This window comes from Candoia aspera, chromosome 3 (genome assembly GCF_035149785.1).
Source record: "Candoia aspera isolate rCanAsp1 chromosome 3, rCanAsp1.hap2, whole genome shotgun sequence".
In the NCBI taxonomy this organism is placed as follows: Eukaryota; Metazoa; Chordata; class Lepidosauria; order Squamata; family Boidae; genus Candoia; species Candoia aspera.
In genome coordinates, this window is record NC_086155.1 from 51022659 (window position 1) to 51047984 (window position 25326).

At 38.0% G+C, this 25326-nt stretch overlaps 1 protein-coding gene across 2 annotated transcripts; it reads left to right on the top strand.

The window, feature by feature from the left end:
- On the top strand, positions 1-25326 carry IP6K3 (inositol hexakisphosphate kinase 3). 2 transcript variants are annotated; one of them, XM_063300100.1, is made up of 6 exons: positions 1-117; positions 7239-7634; positions 20201-20411; positions 21353-21531; positions 22496-22671; positions 23902-25326. In XM_063300100.1, the coding sequence occupies exons 2-6, from the start codon at positions 7436-7438 to the stop codon at positions 24352-24354; spliced, it is 1218 nt and encodes a 405-aa protein (XP_063156170.1). In that variant the 5' UTR covers positions 1-117; positions 7239-7435; the 3' UTR covers positions 24355-25326. The 2 variants fall into 2 exon arrangements, with proteins under 2 accessions (XP_063156170.1, XP_063156171.1); XM_063300101.1 differs by lacking the exons at positions 1-117; positions 20201-20411 and having other exon boundaries at positions 7546-7634.

Consider the following 25326-nt stretch of genomic DNA (forward strand, 5'->3'; position numbering starts at 1 on the left):
AGCAAGACTGCCATGCTGCAAAGCAACCAAGCGGATTCATATTCCTGCTGATTGTGAGATACTCACAAAACCACTGGCGTCCATGCATGCAATGACTATCAGCAAAGGAGCAGCTAGGTGAGTAACTGTTTTTAATGGGATTGGTCTGTATTCATCATTTTTTTAAAACTCTAAGGAAAACTCTCCCATTTGATTCTGGAAACATGGTCTATTGGAGCTGATCTTTAAACTTTAAACTACCTTTTCCATTTGGATCAGGAAGGAGCAGGGCTGGTATGGGTGATGAGGGATGAAATTAATCCAGAGGCCTGAATAATAAATTCTCCCTAGAGATGGCTGTGTAAAATGTTATGATTTCTATTACAAACTAATTAAGATAACTAGCCAGCCTTTAGGATTTGCTAAATCAATTTTCTCCAATGAGCTGACTTTCAAACCTTGAGCTCTCATAGCTGATTCAACTGGCTAGAAATAGTAATTAAGGTCGATGAAGTCCAGCACATCTGGAAGGATATGACTGAAAAGGCCAAGAGACTGTGAAGAACTGCTTTGGATAAGTACAAAACTCAGTGTCTTCTGTGGTTGTAGGTTTTTTCCCTTTCCAGATCCTGACCTGAATGTTGCTGTAAGCATAGAGAGGAAATGAATTATTTTTATATGGTCAGTGGTCAGCTTATTCCATTAAAACACTAACCCTTCCTGAGTGATGTAGTTTTGGAAAGGTTTTCTCCATCCTTTTTAAATGCTTTTTGATAATCCTAGTAAAATAGTCATAGCCTTTGAAATCAAATGGGATTTGATACATTACAGGAAAAAGCTCCCACTAGTCAGCCAAATATAAACCTGAAGCAATTACCAAGAACAGTGTACATTAGTCTCCTAGTCCTACCAAAATATTTCTGACAGATGAGCTGCTAGAGGCTAGTGAAGGGCAGGCACCCTCTGCAAACATGTAATTTCTTCACTCCCACTTCCCTGCTTTGACAAAATCATCAGTGCAAAATTAAAATACAGCTGCAAATGTAAACCACAGAGAGACTTCAGGAGTTGGCAGTATAAGAAGCTAAATAAATAAATAAATAAATAAAATGATAAGCATGCTTATCTGAAAATAAACACTGGTACTCCCCATGGGTTCAGCTTCAAAGGAATGTATGTTTAAGCTTTGATGGTAGAGAGAAGTATATTTTTATTTTTTATTTTTGAAATTTATCATGAAGTTCAAAGTTCTTGTCTGCTCCTGGAAATTCCCTTTGCCTCATCAGTGCCCTCATCTCTTGTGTTTGTTTGGGTATGATGCCACCACTAAATTCGGACCACAGCTTGCTTTAATAAAAGCACTGTGGAAAACAATGGAGAAAGGAACACAGGTTTGCCTTCTCCCTGGACACCTTGCACAAAACCAAGGGGCATCTTCCAGATCATTCTAGGCCAGTGTTTGTCAACCTTGTCAACTTGAAGATGTGTGGCTAAGGAATTCAGGAAGTTGAAGTCCACACATCTTCAAGTTGACAAGGTTGAGAAGCACTGTTCTAGGCCACATGCTCAACCTCTTCAGGGTTGGGAGAAAGCAATTACTGTATTTGTGTCTCTGAATCAGAAGCAGATTTCCAGAATATTCTTTGATTCAGCTGGGTTTTGAAAGCCAGTTCTGAAAAGAATTGGCCCAAATCTACACTGCAAGGAAAATATTAAAGCCAGGTGCTTTTACCTGGCTGAAAGATTGCTTAGACAAGTATTCACAGGGAAATATGATTCAGAGCCACACCCTGTCAAATGCCTCCTTTGAGTCAAGCTTGACTCCTGGTGACTATGTAGACTTATCTATGTAGCTTTTTGGCAACAAAAGTGTTTGCTATGGCCTTCTTCCAGGATGTTTGTTCTTGTTTTTTACTTCCCCATCTATCTTATTACCCTGGGTTTTCCTTGTGGCCTCCCATCCATATGCTAACCAAATTTGATTCCATTTAGCTTTTCAAGAACAGACAAAGTTGGCTAGCTGCTGCCACCTGGCTGGGCTTAGCCAAATATGTATTCTGATTAAAACTTTCTGATATATAATTATTGCACTGAATATTTAGATCTGATGCATACCATCCTGGAATCCAAACTTAGAAAAGTTGTGGCTTATACCTTTTATAAAAAAATAATTAAAAAAGGAAATAACAAAGGATAGCCATAGAATATTTACTAAATGCACATCAAGCACTAGTGCTGCCATGCACACCTGATCTCACCCCCATTATTCCAAAAGCCTGGCAAGAGACAGAGCATCTTAATGGCCAATCAATCCAGGAAAATGTGACTCCCATCTTTTCTGCAATCCTCCAGCTTTGCAAAGCAGTCATATAAATCTTTCAGTGAAACAAATGGTATCTTTCTTTGCTTCATGTACATGAGGGATGCTGGGACTAGCTATAAACTTTATGAACATCATATTCTTTCAGGAAAGGAAATGCAAGATTAAAAGGGCTCAGGGTTTGTGCAAACAAGGATTTATGGCATCAATGCTGAAACCTGGCTCCTTGCAGAGAATGGAGCTTTTCATTTGCAATGCTCTTGTCACCAAGGATAGTTATTCTTTTAGATGAGGGAAGAGGAGCAAAAGCAGATTTAGAAATACACGGAAGGATAATGCAGCATCTAGTCATCATGCACGAAACAGCCACATGGAAATATGTAAAGAGTCTGCTAAAATTAAGCATATTTCCCCTCTATCTACAAGCAGCTGTTGATCAGACATTAAGTAATGCAGGTATAAATCAACAGGGAGCCTTCTGCGTATATATAACTCTGTGGCTGTAATGGGAAACTGAATTACACAGAGGAACAGTCAGCAGATTGCACCAGTCAACTATTTTTAGACGTCTGGAGCTAGAGCTTGGTTTCCTTTTCTCAGTGTTACTCTGCATGCTCTTAAAAATTGGAGCTTTTCAGGAAGGAACGTGAATGTGTAACAGTCCAGTTAAAGTTACTCTTGGGAGTAACATTTTCTAAAAATCTGACTACAGTGGTAATTACATTTGACCCCTAAGCCAGACAAAATTGCTTTGCAGCCTCCAAAATGATAATTCTGCATTTGCCATTGAATACAATGGTCAGTGAGCAGCCAGTACTGACCATCAATCTTGTTTCATTCGGAAATAGCACAGTTTGTTTGCAATGTTTCTGTTAAAATTAACCATCTCACAATAACGAGTGCTAGTATTGTGTTTAGTGCATCTGCAGCAGCCACATTACACAGTGGGCAGTCTAGTTCCAAAGAGGGTGTCATTAATACATTCACAATCAATATAGGCAGTTTGTATAGGGTGTGAAAGGATGGTGCTGGTTCTCCTTGCCTGAAAATCAAATTATTATGATTCCTTTGAATTTATGAGCAGAAATCAGTCCCGTAGCCTGTAGAAGAGCCCACACAGGACAAAAGGAAGAAGCTAAGCAGGTTCATTAGCTTCCCAGAACTGCTAGTCACTGATTCAGTCAATGAAGTTTGGAAATTGCATACCTTCAGAAATTCAGAGGAATCCAATCAACTGTTGTCCAAACTGAACACACACATGCACAGCCCAGCTCTTTTTTAAGAAGTTGTAAGCTTAGGCCCATTGCCATGTATAAAATAATTAAGCCACTTACATTATTTCAACCTATGGCCAAATGAGCTGCTACCATTTAATAGCACTGAGGAAAAGTTTGCATTTGTTTCACATGATGGTTTCTAGTCTATCCTTAGACTCTATGAGGACAGGAATGAAGAACAAGAATTTTGTGCAGTAGAAGGATTAGAATGTCCAAATATACAGAAGGACTACTGCTTCCTTTGCTGTTGTTATCAGAGAGTGTTTTAATAGATACTATTTGCTGAAATTTCTTCATAGTTGCAGACTTGCCCCAGTCTGCATGTGGCCTCCTGTAAGGTCAGCAAAACCATTTTTTAAAAAAGTTTATGAAATGTTGAAATGGCACATTTATTTGGAAACCGCTTGCCTTGATTCTAACTGAACTTTCTTCCAGTTTGTGCTTAAATTAAATTAAATTTAAATTTAAAGTTTAATGTAAAACACTTGCAAGCTCGCAATTTTACTGTTTAAATACTATAAGTAAAAAGCCACCGTGCAGCACACATCCAGAATTAACTGCATACACCCTTGTTCTCTGCTAGTTAAAATCAGCATTTTTTCTAGCATTTGGATGATGTTTATCTCTTGTCTTCCAAACTGAAAACATAATGTCTCATAGGTCTGGTACATAATACTCCAAGCATGATCTCACCTCAGTGTTATTTAAGAGAAGTATTGTACTGGCAATTCTATCTTCAATTCCCTTCTAAAGATTCCAAGCATGGAATTTGCCTTTTTTACAGCAGCTGCATATGGGTTGACATTTTCAATTATGCTGTCCATCCTGACTGCAAAATCCCTTTCCTGATTAGGCTCTGCCAGTTCAGTTCCCATTAACTTATATATGAAGTCTGGGAGCTTTTTTGTCCCACAGTCCATCACTTTACTCTTGTTTACCCTGAATTGCATTTGCCATTTTGATGCACAGTCACCAAGTTTGGAGACACCCTTTCAAAGGTCTTCACAGTTTACATACAAGTTTAAAAGTATCAGTTCCATTATGCCCATCTCACCAGTGTTACCTATATATTCCTACTCTCTTGTTTCCTGTTTTTCTAATCCTAATGGCAAGACATGATGGCATCTCTCCTTTTATTCCATAACAACTGATTTTGCTATGGTGAATGATTTTGTTTTTGAAAATCTAAGCATACAGTAACACCTTCTCTACATGCTTATTGATGCCCTCAAAAAAAAAAGTTGAGAAGACGAGCAAAACAATACTTACTTTTGCAGAACTCATATTGGGTTCTTTTCAGCAAGGCTTGTTCTTGTATGTTTGGTTATGTTCTCTTTAATAATACTTCAAATTCAAAATAGATGTGAGGATAACTGGCTTATAATTTCCCTTATCACCCATAAGTCTCTTTTCAACAAATTAGGTCACACTGGCTGTTTCAGACCTTGGTAACAGATGCCGAGGTTTAAGAGAAGTTGCATATTTTTGTGAAAAGGTCAACAATTTCATATTTATGTTCTTTAAGAATTCTTGAGTGAGTACTGTCTGGCCTGGGGATTTATTTATCTTTAGTTTGTCCATCAAATTTCTAACATAATCTCTCCTTATGACTATTAGTATCCGTTGTCCAGCTTTCCCCTTGGAAAACCCAGCTGAGGCACAGGCATCTGTTCTACACCTTTCACAGTGAAGAGAGAAATAAAGAATTCCATTCAGTTTCTCTGCTGTTTCTTTATCCCCCTTTAGCACTCCTGTAATTCTCCAATTGTCGAACTATCATTCTAACCAGTTTCCTATTCTAAATAACCTGAAGATTTTTGTCTTAATACTCTTTGCCATGTGTTCCTCTAAGTCTTATCTGCATCTTTCTTGATTATTTTGGTGGCCAAAGGATATGCGGGCAGGGTAGTGACATAATAATGTTGCTGGAAGAAGCAGAGATGGCTGGGGGGGCAGGGGGAGGGAGGTTGCCTGTTTCCTGTTTGTTTCTTACATTTTTCTAGGTATATAAACCTGTTTAGACTAATACACTGCTTTTTGTGTGAAGTTTCCCACTGAAAATTGGCAGGAGACGTAACGTTGTTGCTCAACAGTTTGCTGTCAAATTTCAGTGCCATAATCTTAAAACTGGGGACAACAATAAATAGGCTTGGAAACAGCTTGCAGGCTACCCATCCTGTAATGGATCAATGATAGTATGGAGCCAAAAGACATACTGCTGTTACTCCAGACCCTGAGCCAAATGAAGATGCCGGTACCACGGTCCTACCTGGCTCTACTGACCTTCCTCAGAGTTCTATTCAGAAACTAGTATAAGGCAGGTCATATTAGAATGCGGGTATCTCCCCCTCTCTAGTACCCACCATCCTCAGCCACAAAATCACAACATGTGTAGGGCATGATCACAGTCTTTATTGGCTATGCCTTAGGTACTGGGTGTACCTTGAAAGATAACAATGCAATGTTTCTTATGGCACCAACTTTATGTTAAGGCATCTTGACCTATTGCTTAACTATAGCTGGGTTCACATATTGCACTAAACCTTGTTTAGTTTGTTGAGTAGGCCACAGCCATCTTTGTCAGCCACAGTCCATAAAACTACATTATTACCTAATGGGAAATGTCAACCCAGTCTTCGTGTTGTGATGTGTGCAAAAGTGAAGGACTCTACCAGAACTGAGTGGGTTGTCAGTTCCAGAGGAGCTGTTAGGAATATCTATGGTATACACAGACAGGGTAAGAGAATGAATCCTGAATCTTTGGCAAGTAAGCTGTAGGAAGTGAGGGGAGGTTGAAACCCACCTCCTCTCCATCTATCTTTTTTAAAGAAACCATCAGATCAGGACATTTTACATCAACATGGAGGTACAACCACAGGTGTTTTTTTTTCTTCCTTTCTCCTGAACTGACATCAGGACATATGCTTAATTTATTTTGAATTCACAAAAAAAAAAAAATAAATAAAATGCCCTGATGTGACTTCAGGAGGGACAGGAAGAAAGAAAACCCTTCTCCAAGTCCTAGTGCTGAAGTAGGGAATGTCCTGACCTGAAGGGTCTTCTGGACAGATGGATGGTAAAATGATTCCCCGAGAGAAGGGTGAATATCCCTTTTGCTAACACCATACTGTTAAAGCCCAGAGACTATTATTCACAGAGCAATGTTAATAACTTTCTTGGTAGGGAACATTCTGCTCCTGGGCTCCCTGAATGAAGGTTGAAAAGCTAGTTGGGAGCAGCTCCCTGGTAAACAAATTAAGTATTTTTTTCCCCCAACCTGGATCCTCTTTAACAAGGAGAGAGAAGGAGTCCCATGTTAATAGGTTAGTGTTAGATGGCTGTAGGAATGCCCAGTTAGGCTGCTGTCAGAGCAGCTCTTAACCTGATAGCTCATCGAGCTTAACTTTCCACATTTTTTTTTTACTCAGCTACTGCTATCCCTGCAATCTAAGTAGGATCCATTTTAATCTTTCAGGCCTGGAATCCCAGGCAATACTGCCCAGACAATACTTTTCCCTAAGTGAGGAAATCATTTAACATGTGCAAAGTTATGGACCAGGGTACTTAATGTTATATGTTGTAACAATTGCACTAGGGAGTGGATAAGTGTGTGTGTTACAGGAGGATGAATGACACCATTTGCTTTTTTCTCTTCCCCTCAGCTATTGAATTTATCCTCTAGGGTGCAGAAAAGTTCTGGAAGGATTACTGAACTGCCAGGAGGTATACATGCTTTATAGCTGAGTTCACTTGCTGGCATAAAAACCTCAAGCCATCTTCTGATCCTAGTTAGAGGGTGTCTCCATTTGAGACCCAGCAACATTGTACAGAAAAAGACTCCAGTACCTCTGGTTACATCATGGTGGTGCAGAATAATCTGGATATTGGGGAAACTAGGAAAGGAATCCTGCTGGAACCATTCATCCACCAGGTTGGAGGACATATGAGTATGATGAAATATGATGACTGCACAGTCTGCAAGCCCCTTGTCTCCCAGGAACGATGGTTCTATGAATCTCTTCCAACAGCAGTGAAACAGTTCACTCCTCATTACAAAGGTAGGACTAAGACTCAAATCTTGAATGTACCCATTTGGAAATAAGGGCCAGTAGATTCTGAATAAATATAATAACGATCATGTTGCAAGGTTAATAGTGAGAGGTTAAGGACATGTGCTTAGCGAATGATGCTTATAAAAATATATCAGGAATACCACCTCTTCTTCTCTGGTTGCCGAAAGAGAAGTGAAAGCAACAGGCCTCACCATCTATAGTTAGTTACTAGACCCCGTCACACAGAGAAATGATACGCTGTTCAAAACCATTAATATATATATAGGCCAGTTGTTAGCAGCTTGTGAAAAGAATGAAACCTGAGACAAGAGCAAGAAAGTGACTGTTATGTCTTTCTTGGTATTTGTAAGGAAAGATGACCTTGAGATTCAGGTTGCTCTATAAAAGCCTCCCTGGAAGCAATTGCCCTGCCTTGGTCACCAAATTTTATGGACAGTCCAGACAGCATTTGTCATTTTTTCATATTTCTATCCATATGTCGTTGTCTGAGTGCCTCACATCTGGAAACACCTTCCAAGTTTCAGTGGAACTGTGTCTAAGACCCTGCAAATATAAAGCTAAGATACGTTATATGCAGGGGAAAATGAGTATGTGATGGAAGATGGCACATGCCAATGTTTAGATAATCTACCTTCCTAATAGGTAGGGTTTGCGCAGACTAAGAAAACAGAAGAATTACATATTGTGTGGTCTTACCAATTATAGATGCAAAGTGAGTCTTTTACATGAAGTTGAAAGTGAGGGAGTGAATTACTTCTTTGATATTTGAAATGACAGATGACACCATGGATCCTGTTGCCCAATTGTCAGCCCCTGGAAATAATTGCATGGAAGTTATTTTAGGATAAGGTTTGATTCTGGCGATTCTCATTATATTTTGGTGAGGCTGGATAAAAAAAACTTTAGTGCCTATCAGTCAGGATGCAGCCAATGTTGCTTTAATGTTAGCTTTGCATCAGATGAACAAACTCCTGTTGGTTAAAAGCTAGTTGCAGTTGGGATTGCAATCCCAGATGGTTAGAATGCTTTACCATTTTTACAGCCTCAACTTGGCGGGTGGCGGGTGTTGGAAACATTGAATACCCATCAGAAAAAGGGGAAACAAAAGGGATAGCTGAAGTTCTTTTCCAATACACAGAAATAGGAGAAGAAGCCAATTTAGTACCAACAGACAAGATCTCCAAAGTCCCCTCATTTAAGAGTTTTTTCCACTGATGTGGCAGATATTTCAGCAGCAGCAATATGTGTTTGTAAGTTAGTCCATTTGGACTTTGTAATGTTTTGTTTCCATTTGAGGAGACCATCTGTGCACATTATGCCTCCCATAATGAGATGTTGCCTCCTAGACTGGGCTGGGGGGGGGGGGGAACAAGCCCAAAGATGACTAGTAATGGGAAGGGGGGGGGGGCAAAATCTCTAACTGCAACCAAAAAAAGTATTTTTCCATAGGTTATTATTTTTTATAGTCTGATTTGTTTTAAATCATGTTATTTGTTACGTAAAAACTTGGCTGGGAAGGACTTAAATTGCAGAGAAGCTCCCCCTCTGGTTTTGATCATTGCCCTTTCCATATGCAGGAGGCACAATGATCTTGGACTGGAACCACCCTTGCATATCCCTTTGATGTTGTGGGGCTTCCAGTTGTCTTAGAAAGATGAGCCAATATTCAAGGAATTACAAATAAAAGCATGAGCGGGGTGGCAAATGAAATGATAATAAGCTTTAAACGACTTAATGAGATGATATTCATCCTTGCCCATTTCCTGGTGTGCGTAGATACACCATAAAGTGAAGTGCTGGGCAATCGATACATAATACCAGTCCAGACATCTTATCTAATTTTGACACTGGTATCTGGAGCTGAAGCTCCAAAGAAGTCGCACATGCTCCAGGATTTCATCATCTCTCAGCCACAAGTGTCTTTTATCAGGAAGACTGTGAGAAGATTTCTTTGCATTCTGTCATAGGCTCCTTAGAAAAAAGGTAGAATAAAAATAACACAGAAACAGAACACAAACAAGCTTTAAAACAGTAGAGGTTGGGTTGGATCCATTGCATGGTAATTATTTGGATGACTGCAATGTATTATGTAGGGGGCTGCATTTAAAGTCTATTCATAAATTCAAGTTTGAGCAGAATATAGCAGTAAGATTGCCAAGATTCAGGGTTATGAGTGTGTTAAGCCAGTTCTTCTCCAACCTCTCTGGCCCACATTCCATTTCTAGGCCTAAGCTGCTAGTCTGAACCTCACTGCCAATGTGGGAGTAAGATTCAGCTGCCTATCCGGTCAGTTTCCACATACAAAGTAAAGTAGATAAATGTCTTCTGCCAGCCTGATGGACCTTAAGTTTGTTATGACTGGGAATCAGGTTATCTGAAAGATTGTCTATCCAGTTATTAATATTTTCAGCAGAAACACTTCTCATTCTATAAGTTTAACATTTTTTCTGAAGCCACACTAGGGCCCTAGCTACTTAATAGACTTTAAGGTCTGGAAAACAAAACATAAATTAAAAAGTACAAACCAGGTCAATAAACCCATAGTCTAAACACAGGTCATTTCAAATCAGCAGTAGAATTTTGCATAATTTTGCTAAATTCAATTCATGCAGACTCAGAATTTGGAACAAGCCCATCTGTGTAAGAGAAAACCTCATTTTGAGATATAAAAAGAGCTTACAGTCAATAATTTTCAAAATGGGATAGGGAACAAAAACATCAGTATGAATTATATAATAAGAAATATTGCTGCTTCAACCAAAAATATTCTCCCATTCTCTCCAATTTTTTAATATATTCAGAATGCACATCACCTCAGCCATTGTTCATTCTGTCCTGGCTGTGGAGCAATGGAAGATGGGCTGACCCAATTAAAGCCCCTCCCACCCCATTTCTTTCTAAGAGGCAAGATTTAAACGTAAAATTGTCCCCTGGGGCTGGGCTGGCATTTTTCCAGCAGAGAGCGGTTTTGAAAGAGTGCCTGCATTTTAAGCGTTCTTATCTGAGCTCACTAGAATATACAATCACTTCCCACATCTCTTTGTTCATTCTCTTACCATTAACATGATACCATCAAGGTGGCTCATTTTCCCTTGAAAAATAGTGCATACTTTAGGGATGTTCTTTGTATTTAAAAATATAATCTCTCCCTTTCCACAATTTTGCAGAAAAAGCTATGAAACTTGAAGTCTTTTCACAAGTTCTTGCTCCCAACAAAAAGTTGTCTGAAATGCCAGGCCTCTGTAGCAGAGCTACCACATCTGACCTGTAGGAGTCCAGATGAGACTCTAGATGGCAACAAAAACATACAAAAATCTTTTCCCCCCCTATCATCTAATGGTTATCTGAATTTCTGCAGCTTAGATATGGTAGGACTAATCTATAAAAATTATTATTTTTCTTCCTGTCTTCTTTCTTTTTCCAGCTATTGTTCTCTTTTTACTGGCCACTAGTGTCCCCAAAAGGTTTTCCCCAATGGCAGATAAATTCATCCAGGCATGTTGTGCAAATTTTATCGATCAACAGCTCACTTACATGAATCTTGCACAGATAATTTCATGTGGAATGTATTCAGAGATATCCTTGTTGTGATACCACTCACAGGCAACAGGTTTTTTGTGGGCGAAAAAGGAACAAGGACCCCCCTTTTTCTTTTTCAGGATATGCTTTGTTACTTTTAGCAAGAAAGCATTTCATGTCTGCAGAAACCCCTGCAGGAATTTTCATAAAGTGCTGCCATTTTAAATAGGTTGATGCACTTTCACAAGAGTATATCACACAGGAATACTCAGGCTTCCACTTCAAAGGGCAGGCTGGAGTGTTAACAACAAATAGGTCCCCAACAAATACATTTGCTGGGAAGTAGAATGCTTCGTCAGGCAGCTGTGTGAAACTACAGATATGAAAGAACAGTTTTTCTTCATTTTGCTTCAGATATTCTGTGGAACATGGCTGTAAATTTAATACCTTTATAATGAGGATCTAGTTTTCCTACAGTGGAATTCCAAATTAGGAATACTAGAATGAAATACAAATTTCACTAACTATTCACCCACAGTTTCTTAGGGTATGCCACACCAAAAAAAAAAAGAGCATCTGGCCTAATATCAACATATCCTTAAACATCACCTTTGAAAGAATCTGAATGCTTTCCTAGAAAACAAACGTTCAGGCTGGATGTCAACAGAAATAGCTCTATACTTTTTGGCATGGATTCACCAGTGGAGTTACAGAGTTAGATATTTTTATAGAGTTGCATGTATTTATAAATCCTGAAGGTTTTGTGGTAGTTTAGGAACCATTATGTAATGATGTCACTTGGCAAACTTTGCCCAGCTACCACAACTTAAGTCTAATACCAGCTAGTACTATTTCAGAATGCCATTTCCATAGAAAGCAGCCTTTTTATTAATTTCGGTATGTACAAATTAGACAACCTTGAAACAAATGCCTTCCTTTGTGCAACATCTTCTCTCCCAAAATTTCTTGTCTAGTGTAGAGCTCACTATGAGATGAGACTTATTTTCAACCAGGTTTTGTTCAGGTTTATATTGCACATGGCAGTAAATAAATGTACCTATTCATTTAAAAATGCACACCCAGGAGCAGAGCTATATAGACGCACAGCAAAACAGCTTCTAAGAATTGCTGAGATATTTCTAACATATCTTCTGTAAATATTCTCTTCTGCCTGCCATTGCCATGTACATAACCGAACAGATTTGAGCACTGCAGAAGCAAATGTACTGAAACTATGTTGCATATGTTGATGGATTCCACAATCATATACTGCACATCTTGATGCCACAAGAGTCTTGATTGTTTATGCTGCAACAAGCTAATTGGAGTCTGGGACATTGTTTTATTTACAAGCCTTTCTCAACTCTCACTTTACCTGACTTTCTCCACTGTATCCATAGTACTTTCCAAATATAAATCATGATGTCAGGGTTTTTCTTCCCACTTCTGCTGACTTATCCCTAGGATTTATTTATTTTTTTCATATAGAAGGAGAAAGGTTACTTTAAGGATTACAGGCCACCTGGCCTACATTCCTTTCATTTTCTCTCCTGTGAGGAGAAGGGAGCTAGGGGGATGCATATATGGCAGGCAAGCATGCTTCAGGCTGCACCTAAAATGTGGGGGAGGCAAAAGCTTGGGAGTGGCCAAGAGTTTTTACCAGATTGCAGTTGTCGCCAGTGGACTGGCTTCACAGGAGCACCAGACATACCCTCAATAGGAGACTTTCAGTGTTCTCTGCATAGGATAAGATGTTATGATCATTTCTTTGGAATAAGTGGCAATTGCATAACTCATCCACCCTTCCAATGACTGTTGCCGTCAACTGAGTGATTAGTCTTTCACATTAGTGTATGCTAATTGCATCCCTTTAGTTCTACACAAAAGAACAGACCATAAGGTAAGCTAGTAGAAAGATTATCACATCATAATAGGCCAAGGTCTGTTGAAAAAATTCATGGTTTGCCAAACAGAGTGGCCAAGCTTACCCAAGATGCTATTCAAAAGATGCTATTCAAAACCAAACTACATTATGGCTTATCACAATGTGGAAACACCACCATAAGAACATTTTCTGGTTCTGTGGTCTCTCTCCAATGAACTGATGAACAGTCCTGGAACATCCAAAAGCTTATAACTTTGCAATATTTCACTTGGTCCTAATGTTGCAAGTTTTGAATTTTTTCCATCAGCCAGCAGCGGCATGAGCCCTTCATCCATACTGCATAATAATACAGTTTGGAAGCCTGAACAAGGGGAGGTCCACTTGTTCAGTTCTTTCCCACTCAGTTACCACCCTCTGGGTCAAGACGAAATTATGCAGGAAGTGGTCTTATGATGTCCCTCACCTATCAGAGACCTCCAAATGTTTCTTTTCAAGATAAGCAATTGGGAAGTGGCTCCCTTATATCCTAGAACATATGAAAGAGACCTTCTTTTACATTAATATATAAGAATTTATTTATCAAATTTTTAACACCGCCCATCTCCCCCCACAAGGAGGGACTCTGGGCGATTAGGAGGGACTCTAATCCATTCATATTAGTTGCATTCTGGTTTTACTACTGGCTTACATTTGATCAATAAAATGATTTGCCCTTTTTTCAAAAAAGCATTAATAAAAAACAAACCAGAATTTATTGCAGACTTTTAAAGACTCAGTCTGGGCTGGTTCTTAGAACCCATTCCAGAACTTGTCATTCTATCCCAGCTCATAAATTTAGGTTATTTTAAAACTGTTTTGCTTTAGCTATGGAATGTGCCTTTCTACCTGACAATTCAGGATTGAATCTGAATTTTTGGGCAAAGCACAAAAATAGACAGCTTGATTCATGGGTCAGAATCGCCTTCTCCTGTCTCTTCAGGTACATCCAGAACAAGCATTTTTAGGAGCGGAGAGGAAGCTGATTCAGCATGCCTGACATAAGAAGGAGGAATATATGAAGAGCTCTATCTTGATGTCATATGATCCAAAGACTAGGGGGATTAAATCTGACAGTGGAATTGATACACTATCACACCAAACCCCTCTGATACACAAAAACCCTTGTTACAGATATTTCTTCTTCGTTTTTATACATTTAGCACTGCAATACAAATGCCAGATGTTGGGTGAGCATTCTTTCAGATATAGTCCTGTATTTTCCCTGGTCTTGTTTAAACAGATGGGAAAAGGAACAGCATCCAGATTTCCTAGTAGGTGAGAACGGATGTTTAGGACATCTTGAAACGTCTGAGCTAGGAAAATGTAATGAATGTTAAATACAGGCAAAACAAAGTTAGTAGAATAAGATGCTGCTGCTATGCAGGAGCTTTTTTACTATAAAATTTTAAAGCAATAGATACATTCCCTGGCATCTTCTAGTGTATGAATTATCTTTGGAAATTGGCTACAAAAATACCATTTCTTGTCAATTGTTGATAAAAATGAGAATATCAATTGTTATTCTAGTTTTTGGAATGAAAAAGTTTGATATTCCATCACAGCTTCTACATTTGGTGTCTGTGGGTCTATTTAGTTTGTAGACCATCTTAACAACTGCTGTTGGTTCTAAAGTTGTCCCCTTCTTACATGCCCCTTCTATCCCTTGAAACGTTTGAGCTACAGACCCTAGCAGATTATAATGTTTATCTCCATATTGGGAAAAGTATTCAGGTTTTTTTTTATAAAGGTACAGCAAGAGATCAAAAATAGTCAGTTGGCAACTTTGCTTTGCCCTGACTTCCCAGTCTAAAACCTAGAATTATTCAGACACTGCTTCAAATAACTCATGTTGCTGAGGGGGACCTGACTAATCCTAAAAGAGCAATGCTATGTAAAAGACTCCCAGTTGGAGCAGCTGAGAGGAAGTTAGAGCTAGAATTGAAAATGCAATGCTTACTAAGTAGAATCTGTGATATCCTTGAGAGGTGTCCCACTATCATTGGTGTGTCATCAAAAGGTCAGATGCCTTATCCACCAGCCATGCCCAAAAGTAATCTGTCATTGGAGACTATGAGCTGCAACTATGTCCCCACCAGGCTTTATTGGGAATGGGATAAATATGTCAAGGATTGTCTGACACCTTGGCCATGTGAGCCCCATTTAAGTCAACAGGAGAAGCATGGCTGAAATATAGAATTACAGAGTACTGTTTATTATATGGTATAAATATTAACTTTTTTTCATAATACGGGTTGCCTTGTCACAACTTAGAGTTAGTCCTATGCCTTTTGAAAGTAGGAAGTGGGAAATGACTGAATAACTGTGATTTCTCCCACTCATTCCTCACCCACTTCCCCCTCCCAATCTTGTACGCATTTTGCTTTTTAGCAGGTTGGATGAAAGTATTGATGGAAGAACCAGTGGGAGAAGCTGCAGTTTCTTTGTCTACCGCAGCTGGGGATTTTAACAGTACAGGATGAATCGGTAGCAGACCTAAACTGAACATAAAGATCTAAGGCTTACTCAGACATACCGCCCCAAATTCTCTGCTGTAACAGTGCTTGCAAGCTTGTGGCACTATCTAACTGGGAAGGAAATGTTCTTTGAAATCTTTTGGACTGTGCACAATAAGATTAATTTCTTTACTACTGAACCCCTGAGATATATAATGGCACAAACTTGTCCTATTCTCACTATGGGGTATCTATCTCATTTTGGAAATCGCAGCAATTTTATATCTTAAAAATCCATTAAGCCCAAATCATAGCTTACTGACAAAATATTACATAACTGAAACAGACTTGCAGGATACCTGTTTATTTAACCATGGTTTTGCTCAACTATGGTTTGATGACTAAGCCATTTTTGGCTGGGTCCATATATTATACTAAACCATGAACATGGTTTTCAAGACCACATTGGCTTAGTTCACCCAACAAGCTAATCCAAAGTCAAACATGCATTTTGTGGCTGATCATACTGTTTGAACTCAGCTAGAGTATATAGAGCACTCTGTGTTCAAGGCAAGTGGCAGAAAGATTACTATTCTATTTCTGAAGATCAGACATCAGAGCAGGCCTGTAGATTACCCAAATGGTTCCAGTGTGCACAAGAGAGAAATATCAAAAGGCTTGAGGGGAGGGGGAAATAGCATGTTCAAGTTCAAAAGAGGCAAGGCTTGCCATCTTGCCAATTTTGTCGCCCCTCATGGACACTGCTGGAGGATCCTAAAGTTTTGCAGAAATAAATTTTTTAGGGGAAAACCCATAGTTATGGGGAGGACATGATGTCCTAATCATGGACATGGCATACTCAACAGCTGTGGAATGCTGACCATCTTTGGGGAAAGAAAACAGAAAAGAATGCATGGGAGAGAGATGGAACTAAATATTCTCAGGAGTGCCAGGGTGATTGACTGACAACTCCTGTGCTGTGATAGAATGTGAAAAACAAAGATGCCACTAGCCAGAGCCATCTGCAATACCTGTGTTTCACCAATAGGTGAACTGTTGGTGAAACAGTCACTCTATGTTTGCCATAGAGAGGAGACCACAGAAGTATTAACCTCTCTCTCTTCTTACCTTGTCTGCATTTTGCAGTTGGGTGCTTTTATGGAACTTTTAACAAGCCAAGCATTACTGAATAAGGTTTAAAAAATGTATCTTTCAGAACATGCTAGAGTTTAAAGTGTTTGCAATATTTTTTTCACCACAAAGATAAATTCATGCATTTTATGAATGCATGCAATCAGAAGCATAAAATGCTTGGCATTATTCTTTCATTAGAAATCCTAGGAAGCTGTATCTTTATGGGCAAGGTAATAATCTGATCTGTGCAAGTAGTCTGGCCTCTTCCATTACTCCCTTTCTTCTGTTGTATTACATTTGTTTCATCTTTGGACAAAGAATATAATTTTTGCTTGCACTATTCCTGTATAGGATTGTGGTAACAAACAAAAATGTGGATTTATTTATTTACCTATTTTTATCCCACCTTTATTATTTTTATAAATAACTCAAGGCGGCGAACATACCTAATACTCCTTCCTCCTATTTTCCCCACAACAACCACCCTGTGCTCTTTTTAAGGTAAAAACATATACTGAATGATTGATCTGTCACATAGTACAGATTATGTATTCTGCAGTACAGCAGATTTTTTTTTTTAGTAAATAGTTTTGGGGTTTTTTTTAAGAAAATCACTTTTACCATTTTTTTGGTTTATGGTCAACATTGCAGGTGAAAAAACTCCTTAATTTGCAATTACTGCCCAAGCAAGCAGTATTGAGAATGATACAAGTCCATTACCCAGTGAACTGTTCTGAGCTTTCAGCACTTGGGAAATGATATAAACATATGAGAGGACTGTTCTAATTTGATTGTGTCATGTTTGGAAGATCCTCTTCTAAAGTATTTCAACAACGAATTCTACTTTCTGGGTAACTGGCAGCCCCCACTTTTACTTTCCATGGTATATTATTTTTAGGCAAGGCAGTTTACTCAAATGTCGCAATGTGGGAAAGGGCTTGTTCTATTTTAGAACAAGCAAAGCAGCAGACTAGATACCTAAAGGAAAGGTTAAGAGTAGATAATAAGGCTACATACTATTTCTTAATCACAGCTTACATTGGGGTGAAATCAGAAGTGATCTTCTTCTTTGCCTGATTTGGATTTTGATTTCAAAAGATCATTATCTCATCTGAGAAAAATTAAAGGTGCCTCATGCTCTCTTGCCACTCAACAGTGAAGACCAAGGGGAAGACTGTATATAATAGTAGATCTGTAATTTGTAATCAGATAACTTCAAAATTGCTATGAAGTGGGCACTGGGATCAATTTGAAATGCAGGAATAGGGTGCTGAATAGGATAGCCGTAACTTCTCTTTTACAGAGGCCAGTCCTGGAATTAAAGAGCTATGTAGTCCAAGTTTGTTTTAACAATAAAGGATTTTGAAATCTCCAGCCAACAGTTACTATCTGGGCAACAGATTAAGCACCTGGTCATAGTCTTCTCCAGTATTCAGTGAGATGTAATATATTTCAATTTGATTTACAGTAATTGTTTCTAAATTTTTATCTATACATATATCTTAACTTGTGGAAACTTTATGCAAATTATAGTTCATTTCTGTCTTCTTTTTTGGTGCTGTGAAGATGGCTATCCCATCAGAATACAGACAACATTTTCTTGCCAAGATTCCTCTAAATTCCACTCCTTACCCAAATTGCAGGACAGGGAATCATACTGGAAGAAAAAAATATGGGTAGGGAAAACAGTTTTTAAGAAAGGGGGTTATTCTAGTCTCATCTGCCCACTCTACAGTTTAATTTGTATACTTCATTCTCTACTTTAGAGGGGGATTTGACACACTCTACATTTCAACACAGGGATAAGGCCACTGGAGTGTCTAATTTGCTTGCCAATCTCCTGTAATTCTGGAGCTTGAGAATGCAGCAGGGAATTTTGGATCAATGTCAACACAGAAGACAGAGATTGATTCTCCCCCATTCATGTGTTGACATCTCCACATACTTTAAAGGAATGGCAGCACACCAAAATAATATATAACTGTCAGACCTTCAGGGTAAAACAGGTCAGGAAACAGATACTACATGAAATACTGGGAACTCTATTTTACTGATATAGGCTATAACAACAGAATCTCGAACACCTGACAGCATTTCTTCTTCCCTTCCTCTTATATCAAACAGAGTCAAGGCAAAGCAGTCTTGAGTTTCTTTCTCACACTTTCCCGGCCTAAGTTAATGTTTTCCTAATAGTTGCTGCATTTCAAATTCAATCACTTTAAATTTCCTATTCATGTGGTTTTGGATAGAAAATATAAAATGATTGAAGAAAACATGTGACAAGTATTAAACTGAAATGAAGCAGGAATTTTATTATTTACCAATTTCTGTCACTCCAATGATTTCTTCATAGTTAACACTGTTTTCACACAACCAAAACAATGCCTGAATACATGGACATCACCAGATGGAGTACATAAGAAACAAATTGACCACACTATTCCTAAAAGGAGATACTGTAGAGCAGCTCAATTATAGCATCAAAAGTATGGCCAGGTGCTGACTGTAGATCACAAACTGTTCATGTGCAAGTGCCAAGTTAAGCTAAAGAAGAAGAAGAAAGCAAACCAGTTTCCACAATATGATCTTGACCCAGGATTTTCAAGAACATCAGGAATCACTTTGAACCTCATTGATAGAGAACCAGAGGAACTGTGAAATGAAGTTGAAGAAGTCATTAAGGTAGAATTTGAAAAGATACAACCAAAGATGAAGAACACCAAGACACATTATGCGAAGACCTAGCACTCTGGAGAAGGTTTTCATGCTGGGAAAGAGAAGAATAGGATGACCAGAAGGAAGGTATATGAACTTAGTTACAGTGGCGATGTATGCACCATTGAAAGGCCTGTAGGACCAGGTTAGGGACAGATTGTGATGGAGAAAATCTATGTGGTCATTAAGAGTCAACACTGACTTGATGGCACCTAATCAATCAATCAATCAATCAGTTTTCTTCAAGGCCATCTCTATACTCCTCTACAATGTCTCACATAAATGTGCTCTGAAATTATGTTAAGCAAATAACATTAAGCAAATGTTAAGCTGTATCTGATCAAAGGCTATCTAATGCAGCATCTTGTTTCCATGGTGGCCCACCAGAACATGATGGGAGACTCATAAGAAGGCTTGAGAGCTGTAGCGTTCTCTTAATTACGTTCCCTAGAAATTTGTATCAAAAGATTTGCCATTTCCGTTATTGGATCTGTATTACATACACATAGCTAATACTAGTCATTGCTAACCTTTCTTTCTATGAATTTGTTTATGATCTTTTAACATCATCCAAGGTAGTAGTCATCACCACATCTTGTGGCAACCAGTTCTATAGTTTAACTATGTGCTGTGTATGGAGAACTACCGTTTCTTTTATTTGCTCTGAATGTAGGGTTCTCAAATTAGCAGTGAACATTTGTTAAACTAGAAAAAAAAATCTTTTTCTGGGATTGTATGGGATTTTATGTATATGAATTTACATATCAATTCTCCCAGACTGATGCAATTCATTTTCCCACTTAAAGGTGTAATATCTGTACATCTCAAGAAGAACAGCATGGGAAATCTGAGTCTCATAGCCTGTCCACAAATAGATAACCACAATTCCTTGGATAACAGCTCAAAGGAGTGTTCAGTGACAATATGGCAGAAACTCAACCAAACAAACACCAGCAAGAAAGACCACACACATGTCAAATGGAATCACAGCCCACTTACAAATGTCATTGAAAGCAGGTAAGCAATCTATAGCCAGCAATGCAGCACAAAAGAAGAAACCTTAATTTTCTGGTTTCCATCCATTAAATTCCTGACAAAAATCCCATATTTAACTATGGGCCTTGCCCCACTAATAGGTTCTAGGGCTATCCAATCATTTTGAGTTGACAGAGAATTATACTAGTATGAATATTTTTAAATAATTTGTTAGATTTATATTGTACTTTTTCTTCCATTGCCAATCTCAATCCTGCTTGTATTGCCTCTGTTTCCAGCCCAGATACCTATCTCCCTCTAAGATAATAGATGACAAACAGATTTTACACACCTTGAGACTGCCCTTGGACAGCTTCACCAATATAGTAATTGAGGCAGATGAGTTTTTTCTATCTATTCTTCCTTTTATCGGCAGGAGAGTGGGAAGAGGCATCTTAAGCTTAAGAACATTTTCCTTTTATATAAAAGAGTACTTTTGGACTAGGTCTGAGTTATTTGCACAATTTGAGGGATTTATTCAAGATTAAAATGTTGATTCACTGTACTGTTCTTAAACTATAAAATAAAGAAAGATTGCCTATATTCATTAATCATAAAATTGATTGCTGGTCATGAGTAACTGATAACTGTGTGCATTACCTATATGTAAATAGTGCTACTACTGGACAGGTTACAATCCTTAGCATTCTAACTCACAATGAAGGCTGCAATTTAGTTCCCACATTCTTGAGAGTAAGTCAGACTGAACTCAGTGGGGCTTACTTCTAAGCAATGTACAGAACTGCTCTGTCAGACTGCAATCTGAATTGCACAGAAACTCACTTCTGACTAAATGGGTTTAAGATTATGTCTAAACTCCTGCTGAGATTACAAGGATTTAGAAACAAGTATATATTGCTGAGACTTACACTGCTCATATCTTCCTTTCGGACATTAAGCTAATCAGATTCCTTTGGGTCTAGCTGCCATGGGAAAGCACTACTGCAGACAGATCTTCAGTGCCACCAAGATGCATCATCACTTATGGAGGATGCCAATGGGAACCGAAAAGAAAATAACAGCTTTAACCCCTGGGGATTGCACTGCCACAAACAGCATCTAAACCGCATGTCTTCCAAGTATAATGAGAATAAGCTTCATCGTATCTTTTTTCTGAATTAGCTAAACATTGCAGTATACACTGTATATACAACTGATAATTTGTACTTTTTTATAGGTTACTAGTAATGTAATAAACATAAGCATAGAAGGGATAGTTTATCAAATGTTTAAGTGTATATGATAACGACAAAATCCACATCTTAAACCTAGATTACATATTGGTTATCTAGATAAACACTGATTTCAGAGGGACCAAGACTGCAGTAATGTACACTCTAAACTCGATGAGACTTACTGTCAATTATTTTGATCTGGATTTGCCTATAACAGGAAAAAATGCAGATTTGAATTTATTTAACATTTAACAATTATCAGAAAGGCAGCTGTGTTTCTCTATTATAGTAATAGTTAAAAGTGTTAACCTTGTTTATACACCCTATTTCTAGATATTCCTATAAGAAAAGTTTTGTCATAACATTTTTGGCAAACATTTGCAGGAAACAAAATTTGCATCTCATATATTTTGAGTTTTGCTGTTTATATCTGATGTGTAGCAACTCAGAGTTTTGCATTCCTATAATCCAGATTCCACAGTATTTAAAAGATTGCATTTCCACTAGAATGTTACAAAGAGACATGACAAAATTTGAATTTGTGCTGAAAGTCTTTTCAGCTATAATTTACAAAAACAAACAAACCATGCACTTAGAAATTCTATTCAATGGCCCATGATACCCACCTCCTAGAACTTATCTGAAAGCCCAACCATGTAATTAAAACTATCCATCAACCTTTGTGCATTGATTGTTGACCTCTCTAGGAGGAAATATTCCATTGACCTTTACCAGGGAAAGAAAATGATGGACAGATAGCTCTGAGACACAAGAATCTTGCCAGGATGAATGAGCTGAAATGGAAACAAGAAGCTAAACAGGGAAACTAACGAAGGAAAATTGCAAAGTAAATCTAAGTAGAATAGTTATTTCTTTAACTAGTATATCCAGAATTTCTGTTGCTTGAAAATGTTGTATCCAAATATAAATACCCATGCATTCTGGACTTAAAGATGGGAATCAGGCAGCATGGTGATGATGCATCAGAGGAGAAGAAAGCACGCCAAATTAGGAAATGTGAACAGAGTACATCAGCCTCCCTTGGAGTCCGCATCTGTGGCATGCAGGTGAGAAGAAATCTATTCTGAAAATTACATGTGTTACTATTAATGAGTACCATGAATTTACTGATTGTAAATAAAAGAGAAAAAATTAATAAATTAAAATATGGTTTTCCATCCAAGCATCTCTGTGTTAGCCTAGGTCTGTGCTTAGAAAGACAAGATATATCTGAAATGATTGTTGATTGAAGACAATTATCTGATGAATAAAAGTAAAATATACCTCTTCAGACCTAAATATAGTTTTTTAAAAAAAAATTGCAAAAGTTACATATACTTTTCTGAAATCTTCTGGGCAAAAGATTAGACCATATGCTGTTGAAAATCAGTAACAAGCGCTCCACAGAACAGCTATTATTAATCTAATAGCAATAGCAACAAAATATAATCTGGTATCAGAGATAAACAAGTGTATGGAGACCCAAATATACAATGACTAGAGTCCCCTATTCAGATAAGGAATGTCCAATTATTTAAATGCATTTGAATTACACTTATACCTTGGAGAAAGCTAAACCACAGCTTCTTTGCCACTGAAAAAATAAGTATAATTCATACAAAGTAAACATGTTAGAGCCGCAGATTTTATTTTAGGGTTTAATCCTCCTATTAACTACTTTAATTGAGAGAGACACTTTAGCAAATGATCTAAAGACAATCATCAACAAAATGAATTCTTGCTTAGTGGGAAAACAGAAAGCTTTCCTATGGCTTTGAATAATTGCAGCTGTGTAATAGTAAAGCAGTCATTTCTATCAGTGTTGCAAGTGAAAGAAAATTTCAGAATTGCCTGAGTGTAAATCTGTTTTGCCATCAAGCACTATTAGATTAAATTCTTTGCCATATACATTTTTAAAAGATAATATAGTAGCTATGAATATTGCTGGGTAACATGGAAACCAGTAACTGTCTCAGCCTAAGTACGTCATTGGTCTATTGAAAGAATACACTACAGAGACTTTGAAAAGAAAGACACTATACAAATATAATAAATAGCCTTAAAATGAATGCAAAACCTTGATCCCAGCTTGTACTTTCTCAACACTTCAATTCCCATATCTATGCAGGACATTATAATTCTGCCTTGCAGAGATGAAGATAAATATATTAAGCTTCTAACGCACACATTCAAAATGTACTGTTGAGGCTTTCAGAAGGAGCTACATAAAAGGACTTAACGAATTACAATTTGCAAAATAGATGGCTAATGTAGATTGTTATTGTTTTTAATTCAAGGTTTACCAGGCAGATACCGTCCAATATATTTGCAAGGATAAGTACTACGGACGGAAACTTTCACCAGATGGCTTCAAGCAAGCCCTCTGCCAGTTCCTTCACAATGGGAAACGTTTTAGAACAGACCTTGTGGAACCAGTTCTGTTTCAGCTGAATACTCTGCTATCTGTCATCAGAGACCAGAATTCTTACCGGTTCTTCTCTAGCTCACTTCTCATAAACTATGAGGGACTGGACAAAACAATGCCCTCAGACAGTGACTTTCAGGGGCGTTATCAGAACATAGGCTGCTCTGCTTCACATGGAAATAGCCATCCTAAAGTTGATGTTCGCATGATAGACTTTGCTCACACAACCTACAAAGACTCAAGGTATGAGGGACCAGATCTTGGCTATATTTTTGGTCTAGAAAACTTAATTAAAATTATCCAGAGTATACCCATGGGAGAATGACAACTGCTGAATTGAAAAAGCCGTCTTGATTTTAAACTGCAGAACTTGTACATTGGGCTGATAGTAGGAAGCCCTCCCAGCTACTACAGCAATAAAAAGGGCAGTTTGCTAAGGAAAGCTCAAATGATGCTATATGCCACTATGGATTGAGCAGAATTCCTCATAATTGTGAACCATTAGAAGATTTCCTTTTCTAACATTACTGTTGCCTATTCATGTCATTTGTGAAAAAGAATACTTGAAAAGAACTTGAAGAGTTAAGGACTTTTTTTTTAATGAAGTGCCATCCAGATTTGCTGGGCTAGCAAGGACCAAGCAACTACCAAGCTCATGAAAAGAGCTATGCAGATATGCTGGCAGGTCCTTAAAACAATTCAGCTTAATTCATCCAATTTGATGGGTTAAGAAGGGCAATCACTGTTCAACAAGCTTAGCTACTAAACAGCAATACTTTAAAAACTTTAATTCCTTGTTCCTTTGTATTCCATGCTAGTCTGTGCACCAAAGTATTTTCCAAGGGATAAGTACAATCAGAGCCACAATCAGAAGCAGTAGGTACCAGATATTCTCAGAGAAATAATGCAAGATGTAGATGGAAGAAGAAGAGACTTGTCACAGAGAGGGTGCAAAATCTGGAAAGGGCAGTTATTCATACCTTGATACTTCATGTTGGAGTTACATTGCCTGAGGAGTTAAGACAATCTTGAAATGTGGGTGCACTGATATCATGCTTAGGGCCCAAAAGTCATTTTATGTCAACATTTCTGTGCATGTATGTATTTTTTGTGCTTGTGGGTAACCATTACAACAAACTTTACAAAATGTTTACAGGAGTCTGGGATATATTATTGGTAAATAAAGCAGCACTGCTCCCACATCACATGGAAAACCTGTTTGAGTATTGTAAATGCAGAATATATTTAGAAATATGCAAACAAGATAGAATGTGAAACTGTAAATAAAGTGTATGGG